This window comes from Lampetra planeri, chromosome 76, assembly GCF_965212315.1.
Source record: "Lampetra planeri chromosome 76, kcLamPlan1.2.h2, whole genome shotgun sequence".
Taxonomy (NCBI): Eukaryota; Metazoa; Chordata; class Hyperoartia; order Petromyzontiformes; family Petromyzontidae; genus Lampetra; species Lampetra planeri.
The window spans coordinates 830,892-846,299 of NC_136181.1; the positions used below are offsets into that span (position 1 = coordinate 830,892).

Sequence of the window (15,408 nt, forward strand, 5' to 3'; positions counted from 1 at the left end):
CGTTGACATACTAATTTCTCTGCTCCAGCACCGCCACCTCTCTCTCTCTCTGCCCCACCTCTCTTTCTATTTAAGGCTTCGACACAGAGGCATTGGGTCTCTGTGTCTAGGTGTGTGTCTCTGTCTCTGTGTTGTCTCTCTCTGCTTGTGTGTCTGTCTGTGTGTCTCCGTGTCTGTGTTTGTCTCTCTCTCAAATTTAGCAATCTTTGGAAGAACGTAATCAACCAGGTAGGGTGTTGACTGTTGTGTTAGCCGACTCTCTGTGTTGTATTGCATTGTATTTCTAAGTTTACTAGGTTTGTTTGCTACCTGATGACGATTGCTTGTGTTGCAATCAAAACGTCGTATTCTATTATTTAATTTATTTTACTTCTACGTGACTTTACAATTCCTGTAGTCACGAAAGCTTCAAATCAAGTTTATTGTAGTGTAGTTGTATCGTGTTCAGTGTATTGTAAAGTGTGCATTGTAGTGTATAGTGTAGCATTATGTATGTTGAATTTCTTTCGCACCGTACATAGCCAACCGTGCTAATTAGAGCTGCTGGAGAAGGACAACACACTAAACACAACAAGAAGTTCTATAGAAATTAGTTTTTTTTATCGTAGCCAATGTTCGGCTGAGTAGTGAGATGTGAATTGAAGCCTGTGTATTTCCACATGTTGCCATTAGTTACATTTTAAATATTTGAAATTACTTTCATATTAATTTTTTTCCGGGCCAGGTTTCAATAGACAAGACAAACAATGCCCATTCAGAGCTGTTTAAATGCATCGTATATGAAATAACAAACCGGACTAAATGTATGACAGCAAACGAGGATGGCAATGTAGACTTCATCAACCGATCATTGATGATAATAATGCAACACTGACAATATCTTTAATCACTAATTCCTCATACGATAATTCCCTTGTTATTCACTAACTTACTATCCGTGATTTTGGCTATCCGCGAATCGCATTGGGAACTCTACACGACTCGCATCGAGAAAGTGATGAGATAAAGTGATGATGCGTAACATCATCATAATTTAAGCTAAGTTAATTTATAAACTATTATTCAATACCTTTATGTATTTGTTACGTTATGTTTATTATAACCAATTTAAATTTCATTGTGTTAGCATGATATTTTACATGTATTTAACGGCTTATTTAGTATTTATTTAAGGTAATAGATAACAAAGATAGGTGTTTTTTAGGCCAATATAATTATCCGCGAAATGTTTTATTCACGAGCAAGCTGCTCCTGAATCTATCTCAGGGGTCTGAGGCAACCAGCTCTGCACTCTCTACCAGAGCCCAGGAGTTAGAGGCTGCACGCTGCTCCTGAGTTTACCTCAGGGGTTTGAGGCAACCAGCTACTTCTGCTTGAGAGCCCAGGGGCCTGAGGCTGCAAGCCTTTCCTGCATGAAGCCTGGAAGAGTTACCAGAGTCAAGACTCTTTTGCACGTTTGGGTGACTTTTGGGGTGACGTGAACGGGTTGATTGTTTTGTGATCGTTTTTGATAATCGTAGACACAGGCCAACTCTTCCAATGCACCCTTTAAAGTGGCCTTGCTCGCTGGGGAGATGCTCAGGACTTCTTCGTCAAGGATAGTGGGAAGCGATTTCTAAGAATCCTCTTCCCTCGAGTCCTGGGCTTGATCAGTGGCTCTGAATTGCCTGACAAAATGTATCTAAACCCCCCTCTGAAGTAAAAATGTTCCACATTTCCCAGCCGTCGGTGCCATCTTGCCCCCATTCCAGCGAACTGGAGTTCACCGACAGAGTAACCCTGCCCCCTTGGCTCGACTGCGGTTGCGCGAGCTCCCTCTGGCCTCCGACTTCAGACATCACACCCTGTTGGTGGCGGCTCGGCCACTGGCGGCATCACCAGTAGCAGCAAGGCTCTCGCCTGCTGATGCAGCAGCAGCGGTGGTGGTGGCCCCGGCGGTTGCACCCCGATCCCTGACGGCAGCTGAAGAGGTGGTGACTGAGGCGAGGCCTCGCCATGGCGGCCGCTCTCCTGCTGCGTGCTGTCCCGGCGGCTTGAAGTCGCACGCCGGCCTCGCCAATCTGACCTCTGGTCCCAGGTGCCCTCTGGCTGGAGCGTCGCCAACGATGCTGCAGTCAGAGGATCCTCTATAAGAGGCACATCCCTCCCGCCGCTGTAGGAGCAGCAGTGGAAAGTGTTTCCACCCTCGTGGGTCCGCGGTGACCTCCATCTGTGGTTGCACAGTCTACTGTGAATTGAATTCGGTGGCCCAGGCGTGAGAGCCCCTTGCTGAGGGTCGCTGCTGTAGCAGGTGCTTGGCTGCTTTTGGGGCAACGGGAGTGGCTGCTGGCCTTCCACAGTCTCCTCCTACTAGGCCGCGGCTCCCGGAGTCTGCAGTGCGACTCCTGACCAGGATGGCACCGGACGGAGATGTGCTGAACTCGGTAGGGGGACTGTGCAGCTCCCCGCCGAGGCATTGGCCTCTATGGAGACCCCTGGAACGACATCTCAACCAGGCTCCTTCCCACCAGCTGTGGCACGATGATCGCCATCGTCTCAGCCAACCGGTCGACCCTGTCCTTGATGCAGGGCCGTCTTCCTCTGTCCCTCTGTGGCATGGAGAGGTCAGTTGGTGGGGTTCCTCGAGATTCTGAATCTCCACCTGCTCCAGTTCCTCCTTTCGCCTAGAGGCTTTCGATAAACAATTTGTGCGATGTCCTTGAGACATGATCCCACCACTGCCACCAGATGAAGGGATTCAGCTTATGCAGTGTTCAGAAAAGGTATCTTTATTGATGACCCACAGGTAACAGAACAGGTCATATAGCAAGTAACACACGGTCCAGCAAATCCGGACTCATAACTCCCCTCCTGCTCTCACTCTCTCTTCCTGTTCTGCCATCCTTGCCAGTCAGTCATTGACGATAGCTTTTCCCCAGGTGATGACTAACTGGCAAGGTGCCTCCAAGTCTCTTACACAAACGTCAAAATGTCGCTTACTTTTCAACATTCCAGTTTGCTGACAAATAAAATCAAATGGTATATTTGCCCATGACGTGACAAGTTGATTTGATTGACTCTTTCGGGTGGCAGAGAGCACAGATGAAAATTGTCATTGCACACTATGTGATCTTACTCAAAAATAACTAATTATGAATATTGTTTCAGTAATGTAAGAATAATGTACGTTTCATATACAAGTACATGTAATTCAAGTAATAGTTGCATGTAGATTTTGCATGCATGTGTGCATTTTGAACTTCTTTCACGCCATACGTAGCCAACCGTGCTAATCGGACGTGTGGGGAAGGACAACAGACTACATTGTTAAGTGCAATGAGTGAAATAATCAGAATAAGATAAAAAAAATGCAATTATATAATTGAGAAAAATAATCTTTGATTAAATTATAGTGCTGCCATACATGAGGGGGTGGGTGGCTAGCATCACGCCCGGCCGCCTTTGTCTCCCTAGTGGCGAAGTTTACACACCGCACCATGTATTAATTTGAGGCTGAGTCGACCTTGGGGAGGCCTAGGACTGGTTCAGATAATCGTCGCTGGTGTTGGCCGTGAGCGGGAATTGAACTAGGAGCGTCAGGGTTCATAGCACAGTGCGCTAACCGCTGCACTCCCGCTCCCCATACATATTTACATATACACACACACATATTAATGTTGCATTGCCTATGCCAACTTAAACTTTATGAGGTATTCGGGGTAGGCTTGAGTATCATTGAAGATGACGAATACTTCTGGATTTTTGTCATCGGTCACACTGTCGTACAGCAGCGCGGAGCTCACGCTCCGATCCCTAGGCGGAGGCTCAATCATACCCTTGGTCCCCAACGTGTAATCCCCCGTCAGTACGCGCGCCCGGTAGATCCATTTGCTACCATTCGCATCGGGCGGAGAGTATTTGTTATGTGCAGAATAGGAGGCATTCACTGCGAAGTAGACTCCATTTCCATAGACCACAGCTGCAAATATACCGATGAAACAAGAAACATGAGAGGTTTTTGGGTTATATCACGTAAATACATAATGTGTCGTTAAAACCCGCCACCACCCGACACAGCCAATTAGCAACAAGCAAAGTTATAAACGTATCACGCATACCCCTGAATTGTTGTCAATCCATATTCTGTTGCCAATGCTCTGTGTAAATGGGTGGAGTGGAACATCGTACCGTTTTTACCACAGTAGCTTCTGTTGAACCCGTTTGTGTTGATGGTCTCACAGGTCCCATGAGCTGTGCCATGATACAGAATTCTTTCCACAAGTGCTTCCATTCGGCTTCCTTTGTTTGCAATATCCATTTCACTTTTTTTAGTCGCATACAATTTCCAAAGCACGGGATTCTGAATTTGGATGATCTGTAAAATTAAGGCATACCAAAGTATAAGGTAAATGATTGAAGATACCCATATGCGTGCGTATGCAAAAGTACAGGAATTTAGATAAAAAAAATTATACTTTGCCCTTCTTGGCAATAACACAGGAGGTGTTAAGATGTTCAAACAACAGGCACCTATCACAAAGCATCAAGTCTAAATTAACTCTAAAATTTTGGTGGAAAAATACGCATACAGACATGCTCTGATAATGTAGAATTGTCTTTGAAACTGATTGGCCTACACCAGAGACCACCTTCTTTCTGGCCTAGTCTAATCAGTTTGAGACCAGAGAATGGCAAAGGATGAACAGCATAAAGACAATGTAATTATCAAAGCATGGATAGCTCGTATTGAGCAATCATATCTCGGATTGACCAGTTATATGAGCACCACCACCTCAAAGTACTTTTCAACGGTTTTATTTAACTTTACTTGTGTTTGTCGTGATCAAATCTTGTAATCAAAAGTTAGTCTACTTCCTGTTGTCCAATCAAGTCCAAATTTTGCACACGTACTCAGATCCGGTGACAATGCATGCCTGTAGGGAAAATCGGCATAAATTCATCAATGAATTGCCTCCTTTCAAGCAATTACAATTTTTGTATGGACGGCTTATTAATAATATATTTTTGTGTACGTCAAAAATGCTGCGGTCCCTAAACTATAGAATCGGCTCGCACAAAAAGCAGGCGCCACGTGTCTCAGGCGCCATTGACGTACTTCTCGACCGTGAGTTAAACGAAGTTGTTAATAAACCCGTTGTTTAAAAAAACTTTTTTAAGGAGTTTATTTATGTTTAGATTGTTGCTGTTCCCCCACACCTCTGATTACCTATGTACGGAACGAAAGAACGTCAACATACATAAATACATAGCTGATATATTAATATCCTTATTACCAACCCATCAAAGTCCAAATTAAATGACTTCCATATTATTTTTGAAATGCAAGGATATTTATGAAGTGGTATAATCTTCAACTCACACTCACTGCCTGAACCTCAATCATGTTATCTTATAACATTTGGTCAACCACTATGGAAACTGCATTTTTTACTGGACACCCCATAATTTCCTCTTTCCCAAGTTTTTCTAACGACAGGTCCTCGATTGAATTCGGCTGAATATGGTAAGAGCACCACATTGTGTATGGCCTTAGCGAATTTGCAACTCCAATAAATTGTAACATTTTATTTTACCTGTACACTTTCCCATTATCACACCTTTCCATCGCACCCTCAGAGCCAATGGAAAACTGTTAACATGTTTGGCTTTGATTTGCCCATCACTGTACAGTGATTGATCAACTTTTTAAATATCACCCTTTTCCCCTTACGATTTAAGCTTGCATCCCCAGAACCTCCAATTACCCCGTCAGTTGGCAGATGTAAAAATATTGAATGTTATTAGAACGAACGGTGACACATCTGAGTAAAGCATGAATGGAATTCTGCTCTGTGAATCTGCTCCTTCTCTTCTACATCCTCCTCTTGTTCTCTGACCACCTCTTGACGTTTCCCAACTAGGAATCTCATATTGGCGTCACTAATCTGATTTAGCACCCCAACTTTCAACGTTGTGCATCCATGCCCATTTTTTTTATCCTAAACACACGTGAACAAAATGTAGCTTCTTAGTTTTACCTCTTCAATAGTAAATCCAGGATTGTGAGAATATTTCCCGAGGGATTGTTTAAAGTGGCGTTCAACCTCCTGATAATTTCTAGATCTGCTTTTCAACTCTACAGTGATCATACGGTGACCCCTGAATTCAGCCTCATCTACCCAGTCTGAGGGGATTACATCTGGCAGAGAGGAGAACACAACAAACGCTCATGTCAGTACGTCAATACGACAGGATTTCAAACAAGTGATAAAATATATATTCAATGTTTGGTTGTAATTATTCACAATTACAATATGCAATAAGTACATGACGTTATATTTATATTTGCACTCGACTTTTTTTCCAAAGCAGTATTTTGCAATACTGATATTTTTGCAATTATATATTTTATAGACACAAGTTACATATTTAGTTTGATACAGACTTGATATTGCCACTACATAATCTGTTACAACAATTAATGCAGCCTAAATGAACTCTGGCAATACCGGCGATGATCAGATTAAGTCGTATCGGTGTACATCTTATCATTTTAACATTGTTGGCAAATATGGAACATTATGATAAGTCTAACCGTTTCCCATTCCGAAACATCTGCAAGTTGCAGGGTGGGTGTCCCGTTCACCACTGAATCTAGGAACGTGCAAGCAATTGTCACTCAATTGTATCATTCATGATTTATTAAGACTTTACATATGGAGTATTGGAGTGCTGGAACGTATCTCCTGTATCCGAGTTAATTCTAATGGGGAATATCTGATGGGTTTATGTCGTATCAGTTTTAGTCGTGTTTTCGATAAACGTAAACCCGATCTAAACCGATCATTTCTATGGGTCGGACCCTTTGTGCCGGGATCAAAATGATCAATAAAGAATAGGCTCATAATCAACGTTTTTGGGTTTAGATCGCGTTATTTATAAATGTGTCGTAACCCTCCACCACCCGACACGGCCAATCAGTAAAAAAGTGTCACGTTGACAAAAGACAATTAGTTCACTGCTTTAGCCCACCGGTGTGTTGAAGCGTGAAACCACAACATTTACAATATGAGTACGACGTTTCGCTGGTAATTGCATCCAGCATCATCGGGCAATTCGCCAGAATGGTGAGGCTCTGCTGTGTCTCCCGTTCTTATATAGCAGACGCCAAAAGGCATACTTGTCATCTGGTCCAACACCAATGGAGACTAGGCTCTAAGGAAAGCTGTCTCGGGTGTGGACCAATCAACTTCAAGGACAGTGCATATCATTACCATTTTCAGAGTTGTTTCTTTTTGTTTGCATTTTGACTGCTTGTTTTGCGGTTATTGCAAACATGATGCCTTGTATAAAGGTGTCAGTTTTGTACCAGTTTAAAGGGTAAAAACCTACTACTATATTTTTCCACTGGTAAAGGAGGTCTCATAGTGTAAATGCTTACCCCGAGCCCTCAATACTCTGATAGTGCACTGTTTTTGAGTTGTATGCCTTTTCGCGTGATCTGGTCCAACACCAATGGAGACTAGGCTCTAAGGAAAGCTGTCTCGGGTGTGGACCAATCAACTTCAAGGACAGTGCATATCATTACCATTTTCAGAGTTGTTTCTTTTTGTTTGCATTTTGACTGCTTGTTTTGCGGTTATTGCAAACATGATGCCTTGTATAAAGGTGTCAGTTTTATACCAGTTTAAAGGGTAAAAACCTACTACTACATCAATATAATCAATGTACTCAATATACTCCCCAATAAGCTGAGCTAGTAACAATAAATTTGAGACTGACGCCATCCAGACTGCCACTCTAAGCCCGACCTTATGGAAGAGGTACGTGGATGACACTTTTGGCATCTGGCCACATGGCTGGTCTGATCTAGACCAATTCCTCGACCACATCAATTCTATACACCCAGCCATCAGATTTACCATGGAAGTCGAAAAAGATGGCAAACTACCCTTTTTGGATGTCCTAATAAAAAAGAGACCTGATGGTTCAATGAGCCACTCTGTCCACAGGAAAGCTACCCATGCGGATGCTTACCTGAAACCGGATTCCCACCACCATCCATCCCAGAAGAATTCCCTCATCAAGACTCTACAACATAGAGCCCAATGCATCTCCGACCAGAAACACAATGCCAGTGAACTCAAGCACGTACACCAAGCTCTCAAGGCTAATGGTTACTCTGACTACACAATCCGCAAAGCCATTACTCCAACCATGAAGAAGGATACTCTGCTTCCCTTTACTAGCAAGACCACTTCAGCAGTACTTAACTCAACTCACTTGGTCTCTCTAGTCAAATACATTTCACTGTCTCCTGATGATGTCCTCGTCAGCTTTGATGTGGTCTCTCTATTCACTAAGGTTCCAGTGCCTGACACCATAACAATAATTGAAGACTTAGTCCAACATGGACTGAACCCTGATGTCCCTGCGCTGCTTAGGCACTGCCTCACCAACATGTACTTCACCTGGAATGGTACCTTCTACAAACAAAATGAGGGTACCCCTATGGGCTCCCCATATTCACCAGTGATAGCCAATGTTTTCATGGAGAAATTTGAAACAGACCCCATCCAGACATCCACCCTGCATCCTTTTATGGAAGAGATATGTGGATGACACTTTCGTCATTTGGCCACATGGCCTACCAGCATTGAACCAATTTCTCGACCACATTAACTCTATACACCCATCCATCAAATTCACAATGTAAGTAGAGAAGGATGGCAAACTACCATTCTTGGATGTTCTGTTTGAGAGGAGGTCCAATGGCTCTTTGGGACATTCTGTCTACAGGAAGGCCACCCACATAGATTCCTATCTGAAGCCTGATTCCCACCACCATCCGGCACAAAATAATTCCCTCATCAAAACACCACCATAGGGCCCACTGCATCTCTGACCAACACCACCTGGCCAGTGAATTAGAACATGTACACCTGGCCCTTAAGATGAATGGATACTCGGACCGTACTATCCGCAAAGCTGTTTCTTCTACCGTGCAGAAACAACCCCCCGAGACTCCGATCAAAACCATAACGTTGCCATACATAGCAGGCGTGACCAAAAAGATTTCCAAAATCCTAAACAAACACAAGATCCAGGTCCGATTCAGTACAGTACACAATATCCGTGATCTGATCCCATCCGTAAAGGATGTCATTCCTGACTTACAGTACCCTGGTATCTACAAACTGAGTTGCATTTGTGGTGATTGTTATATCGGGGAAACGAAACATGTATCTGACCGCATTCTCGAGCACAAGTCAGGTTTGAAACACGGTAGGACGAATTCTTCTGCCATAGCTGACCATTGTTACAACGCGGTGGGTTCTCGTGCTATTGTTTTCTCCGATACCAAGGTACTCTGTAAGCCATCTGGATACTACCAAAGATTTGTCCATGAAGCCATACAGATATACAAACATAGACGTAACTTCAACCGAGAGGATGGATTCAAATTGAGCAATTATTGGAAGGATGTCATCAACCAAGCTAAACTTTAGCTGCCTTATAGTTAATATTCATATCCATATTTTCAGTCTTTTACTCCCAGCTTTGCACTCTACCATCACTAAGAAATTTGACGTACAGTGTTTTCAATCGTGTAAAATTGTTCCCATCCCACTCTCCCCCCCCCCCCCTCCGTGGTACAGGCAGCTTATCCACCCCCCGACTCCACACGGCGCCCCCGAAGCCTCTCTAATTTCCGTGCCCCAATACTCACCCTCCCCCCTCTCTCCTGCATAATAAATAGATGTTATCAATCGGCTTAACTTAGCGTTCCTATTTATCAGCTTAACTTCCACCCCCGTGTTCACACACTGGCTTAACTCAGCTTATAACCCCCCCCCCCTGACTCCACACGGCGCCGCCCCCCCCCCCTACATTGGCTCCTCCCCCCCTCTTATCCTATATAATCCGATATCTCTATTAGCTCTCTTCACTTACTACAGTAATTTTGGCTGTAACAGTTCCACCTGAAGACGGAAACTTGTGTTGCTTCCGAAACGTCGTGATTAAATTTTTCTTTTCTTTTTTTTTCACCTACGTGACTTTACCGAAAAAATTAAAGAGTAAGTTCAAGTTTCCTTTATTAGGTATAGCCCTGTGAGCCATGCGGCTCTTGAGTCGGGTGCAACTGAAACAAACAGGCACTCGTTCCCTTTGGCACTCTTCTATCGCTATCACCATGGTTACTATTCCCAGGAACTTCACTCTGATTCCTCCTCATATAATAAATCATTTACGTTTGCAAGGCGCTTTTCACATGGTAAATCCCTATGCATCACCGTGTGTGGAAGGCAGGAAATTAACAGAACCTGCAGGGTAATTGAATAGAACTAGTCAGGGTCTGAAGGCCAGTTTAAAGAGCTGAGTTTTCAAAACAGACTTAAACACATCTAACTATTCTGATTGTCTTATTAGTGTAGGGGTGTTAGAGAGAGAGCCCGTTATGCATGGCAGCCTATGGTAAACAAACACAGTAGGCGGGGCTACATGTGTGCACAAGCAGGTGCCCTCTGCGACGTCCGCGCCAGACACCCTGGGGGGTCGATTCGGTCGTTATGATCCCCCGGGGCCCCACCCCTCAGGGAGGGGTTGGGTATAAAAGGGGATTGTATCGAAGGGCTCGGGAGTGATGTTTAGCTAAAGAAGAGGAGGCGGAAGACGTCTGAGATAGAGCCCTGGACTCCCCCTGGTACGCCGTCCTTATCAGGACCGCGCAGGCTCGAGCCAGTGGCGTGGTACCAGAGCCAGAGCCAGTGCTGGTCTGGACTCTGGGTACCGGGCCCGACTGACCAGTGTCGGGCCAAGATAGCCTCCCCTAGCCCATTAGTGGAGGACTCAGAGGCAGGCTAGGGTTAGCTAGAGAGGTGTGTCCTCAGATAGACGGGTGAGGGGGCCGATACCCCCTCAAATGTGTATGTCACAACGTTGGTGTTAAATAAACCAGTGTGCCTCCAACTCCGGTGTGAACGAGTCGTGAGCGTTACTACATCTGGCGTCAGAAGTGAAACAAAGTACGAACATGGATACACGCCGGACGACTCGAGTCGGAGTACCAGGGGCGGAGGACACCGCTGCAGTCGGAGGGCCCGAGATGGCTGAAGATGCCATCGAGCAGCCGGGGCTGGGTGCATCCACGCCACAGCAGCTGGAGGAAGGGGAGCCGTCGACGGAGGGGCTGAGGCAGGCGCACGCGAAGCTGGCCGAGCTGCTGTACGCCGCAGCCGCCATGCTCGACAACATCACGCGGCTGGGGGCTGCGGGACCGCCACGAGGCGACAGCAGCCAACGACCACAGCGCCTTCCCGCCATTTCAACGGAGCAACATTTTGAAACTCCCGCCATCGCCGCAGCTGCTGTTGAGGGCGTGGCCGCTCTAAGCATCGCGTCCAACGGCGGGAGTACAGTGCCTGCCGCGTCACCACGGGTGCGACCGGCGATGCCATCGCTGGTTCGTGCCGACGCTGAGTTGAGTGAGGCGGACGAGGGAGTGCGTTCTTCCTCTGCAGCCGCTGCCTTACATCAGCGGCTACCTCCACTCAAGGAATTTGTGGGCGAGGATGGCGACTGGGGCGGCTTCCAGCGGCGCTTCCTCGCTCACCAGGAGATGGCACAGTGGACAGACGCCGAGGCTCTCCGCGCGCTGCCAGCACTTCTCGACAGCGACGCCCTCGCCACTCTAACATCGGCTTCGAAGGAGAGGCGCTCCACGCTGCGGAAGGCGATGCAGGTGCTGTCGGCGGTATATGGTCCACCATCGGACTGTCGCCAACTCTTTTACGATCGCCAGCGGGGGACGAAGGAGTCGCCCCTGGCGTACCGCACAAGCCTCCTGGCACTGGCGAAGGAGGCCTTTCCACGAATGGATGACGAGGGTGTCGACGCCATGGTGACAGAGAAGATACTTTTGCTGGCGGACGACTTAGACATCGTCATTGTCGCACAGGACGATGCAGAGATGTGCTCCCTCCAAGCGGCCCGTCTCCTCCACGCAAACCTGTCCTCTCAACGACGGAAGGCCAGCAAGGCGGCGAGCGGGCGCGCCGTCGCTGCGGCCACCCTCCCGGCGGAAGAGGTTTGCGCCATCAACCATCAACGGCAGCACGGAGCGGGAGCGCGGGAGGACCGGGCCGGTTCAAGCCGTCTACAACGTCCATCGTCGCCACCAGCGCTTCCACGCTGTTATAACTGCGGCATCCGGGGCCACGTCGCCTCGGGGTGCCGCTCTCCTCGGCAGCGCGGAACGACACCTCAACGGGACGCCGGCCCTCGTCACAAGCTCCACCATCATAATCCGGCGAGTCGCGGCACCCCTCATGTTTGGCCCACGCACACGCCCGTCACACACTCGAACACCGCAGCGAAGGGGGGGCAAATATCGCGTACCATGGCACCAACACGCACCGCTCTGGGTACTCACATTGAACCCAGCCAGTGGTCCGTGTTGGCCCATCGGGTTGTAGCCGCGTCATCGGGGTCGTCGGCCGTTGTGGGTCACATCGATGGGGTCAAGGTGCGCATCCTGGTCGATACAGGAGCATCGGCGACCATTATTTCGGAGTTGATTTATAACATTCTCCCTGCCCAGAGCCGTCCTTTGATGCCTGTTAATGTGCCATTCTTTGCTGCTAACGGGGGTTCACTTGGCATCATCGGACAAATTCGAGCCCAAATTTGTGTCGGGGATATTAAATTATCTGGGCCGATTTTTGTTTCCTCCTCGCTGGCGGTTCCGTGCCTGCTGGGGACGGATTTCCTGGCCAAAATGCCGATTAGGATATTAATCGACCAGGGATGCATTGAGCTCCCATCGGGCCGACGCATGGCGTTTTTGCCATCCCCCGCTACGAGCCGGACGGCGTTCGCGACGGTGCCGGCGTTCGTAGATAGAACGGTGCGCGTTCCTCCGGGGGCGCAAATGTTAATTCCTTTGAGACTTCGGCGGCCCTTCGCTAAGGGCATTGGGGCTCAAGGGGTTTTGCTGGGACCGTCTAGGGCCGGGGTCAGTGGACCTAATTTACTCCCGGCCCAGACCATAGTGAGAGGGGATGGAGAACCCTTCATCGCGGTCCTCAATGTGGGCTCGCAGACGGTGGTGGTCCCACAGGGGACCGTGCTTGCTCACGCAACGCCGGTGCCCTGTGAGGAACCCGTCGCGAGTCATGTCGGCGCTGCCCCTGCACCGCGACCACATTCAGACAGCGATGAAGGGTGGCTCGAGGCGCTTTGCGCGGGATCGACGGACCTGTCAAATTTAGAGCGCCAACGTCTTAAGACACTACTGAGGGAATTTTCCGACGTTTTCAGTCGGGATAAATACGATTTGGGCTGCACTCATCTGCTGCGTCACCATATTGATACGGGTGACAGCGCGCCAATACGCCAAAATCCTTTTCGGTTGAGTCCCGCCGAAAAGGACCATGTCAAATCGGCTGTTGATGACATGCTAGCCGCCGACATAATTTCTCCCTCCAACAGCCCTTGGGGAGCGCCGATCGTCCTGGTTAAGAAGCAGGACGGTTCGTTGCGGTTTTGCGTTGACTTTCGGCGCCTTAATAAAATTACGGTTGCCGACGCATACCCGCTCCCACGGATGGACGAATCGCTTGACGCCTTGGCGGGAGCGCGATTCTTCTCCACATTGGACTTACTTTCGGGATTCTGGCAGCTTCCTCTGGACGATGATTCAAAGCCTAAAACTGCTTTCCGTACTCCGCACGGCCTGTTTCAATTCAACCGGTTGCCGATGGGCTTACACTCAGCGCCGGCAACTTTCCAGCGGTTGATGGAATTGGTTTTGGCTGGATTGCAATGGGAGTCGTGCCTGATTTATTTGGATGACGTCATTGTCTTTGGCAAAACTTTTGAGGAACATCTCCAGAGGTTGCGGGCGGTTTTCCTAAAGATGCGGGCTGCTAATTTGAAATTTAAGCCCCAAAAATGCCATTTGTTACGCGAGTCGGTGCGTTATTTGGGGCACATCGTGGGGCGCTCAGGTATTTCTACCGATCCCGCCAAAACGCAGTGTGTAAGCTCCTGGCCGACTCCCACCTCAGTGGGAGAGGTTAGGAGTTTTATTGGGTTTGCGTCGTATTATAGACGCTTCGTCGCTAATTTTGCGACTATCGCCAAACCCCTACATGCTTTAACATCTAAAGGGGTTCGGTTTTGCTGGGGTCAGGAGGAGGAGGCTGCTTTTTGCTCCCTTCGGGATGCTTTGGTAAACGCTCCTCCCCTGATTTACCCTGATTTTTCAAAACCGTTCTTGCTCGACACCGATGCGAGCAACACGGGTATTGGGGGCGTGCTCTCCCAGGTGGTTGACGGCGTGGAACATGTGGTTGCGTACGGCAGTCGGGTGTTGTCTCCAGCGGAGCAACGGTATTGTGTCACCCGTAGGGAACTGTTGGCAATTGTCCATTTCGTCCAACAGTATCGCCCATATCTGTACGGTCGGCATTTCACCGTCCGCACAGATCATGCGGCACTGCAGTACGCCCTGAGGGTTCAACAGCCATCGGGACAATTGTCCCGATGGTTGGAGGTCCTCCAGGATTACGATTTCCAAACCACATACCGTAAGGGCGTTCGCCACACCAACGCGGACGCTCTGTCACGCTTGCCAACCACCTCCGAGTGTGCATGCCTCCTGGGGTCTGGACGTTGCAGGCCTCCAGGGGACACATCGGTACCTGTCTTGGCGGCCGCCAACGACGACGATGCAATGGTTCCTAATTCGATCGAACAGCAGGGCAAAGATTCCCTGTTGGGGTTGCCCGTCATTGAATGGGGGCGCCTCCAGATGGAGGATGTCTCCCTCCTCGGGTGGCGACGTCGCGTTGGCGGTGCGGCGGGGGGAAAAAGTGGTGGTTCCGACGCATGGGAAATGTGCCAAGGTCTGCTAATGCATTGGGACGGGAAGTCACGTCGACATCGGCTGGTTGTCCCTACTGGGTTGCGGGGTAGGGTGGTATGGGCCGCTCATGAGCGCCTCCTACACCTGGGGACCCAAAAGACTCTCGCCTTGCTGCAACTTGATTTTTACTGGCCTGGCATGACGAGGGATGTGGGGGATTTGTTGGGATCGTGCCCTCAATGTGCACAACGCAAACCGCCGGCACGGGAGTCTAACCCGCCCTTGCAATCGATCAAAGTGTCCAGGATAAACGAGCTGGTCGCTCTGGACATTTTGGGACCATTCCCCGCCACCCCCAGAGGGAATAGATATTTGTTGACGGGTGTCGAGTATTTTACACGTTGGCCTATGGCCTGGCCTTTGGCCAACCAGTCGGCAGCAGCCATCGTGGAGGCCTTTGTTCAGGGTTATGTCCTGGACAAAGGTGCTCCGGAGAGGCTGCTGACCGACCAGGGCAGAAATTTTTCCGGTAAACTACTCAGACAAGTCTGCGATCTCCT

The 15,408-nt window shown here is 48.4% G+C and overlaps 1 protein-coding gene across 3 annotated transcripts in view; it reads right to left on the minus strand.

The window, feature by feature from the left end:
* Positions 1 to 2,752: 2,752 nt before the first annotated feature.
* The window catches only part of LOC144737983 (protein mono-ADP-ribosyltransferase PARP14-like), a 124,663-nt gene continuing 112,007 nt past the window's right edge, over positions 2,753 to 15,408 (minus strand). For 2 of the 3 annotated variants that reach the window (XM_078620904.1, XM_078620903.1), the window contains exons 18-20: positions 6,018 to 6,178; positions 4,168 to 4,354; positions 2,753 to 3,958 (exon numbers count right to left, since the gene is read on the minus strand). In XM_078620904.1, the coding sequence (XP_078477030.1) occupies positions 3,666 to 3,958; positions 4,168 to 4,354; positions 6,018 to 6,178 (641 nt within the window). In that variant the 3' untranslated portion in view covers positions 2,753 to 3,665. Of the gene's footprint in view, positions 3,959 to 4,167; positions 4,355 to 6,017; positions 6,179 to 15,408 lie in introns of those variants that run through there. The other variant, XM_078620905.1, reaches the window with a different exon arrangement.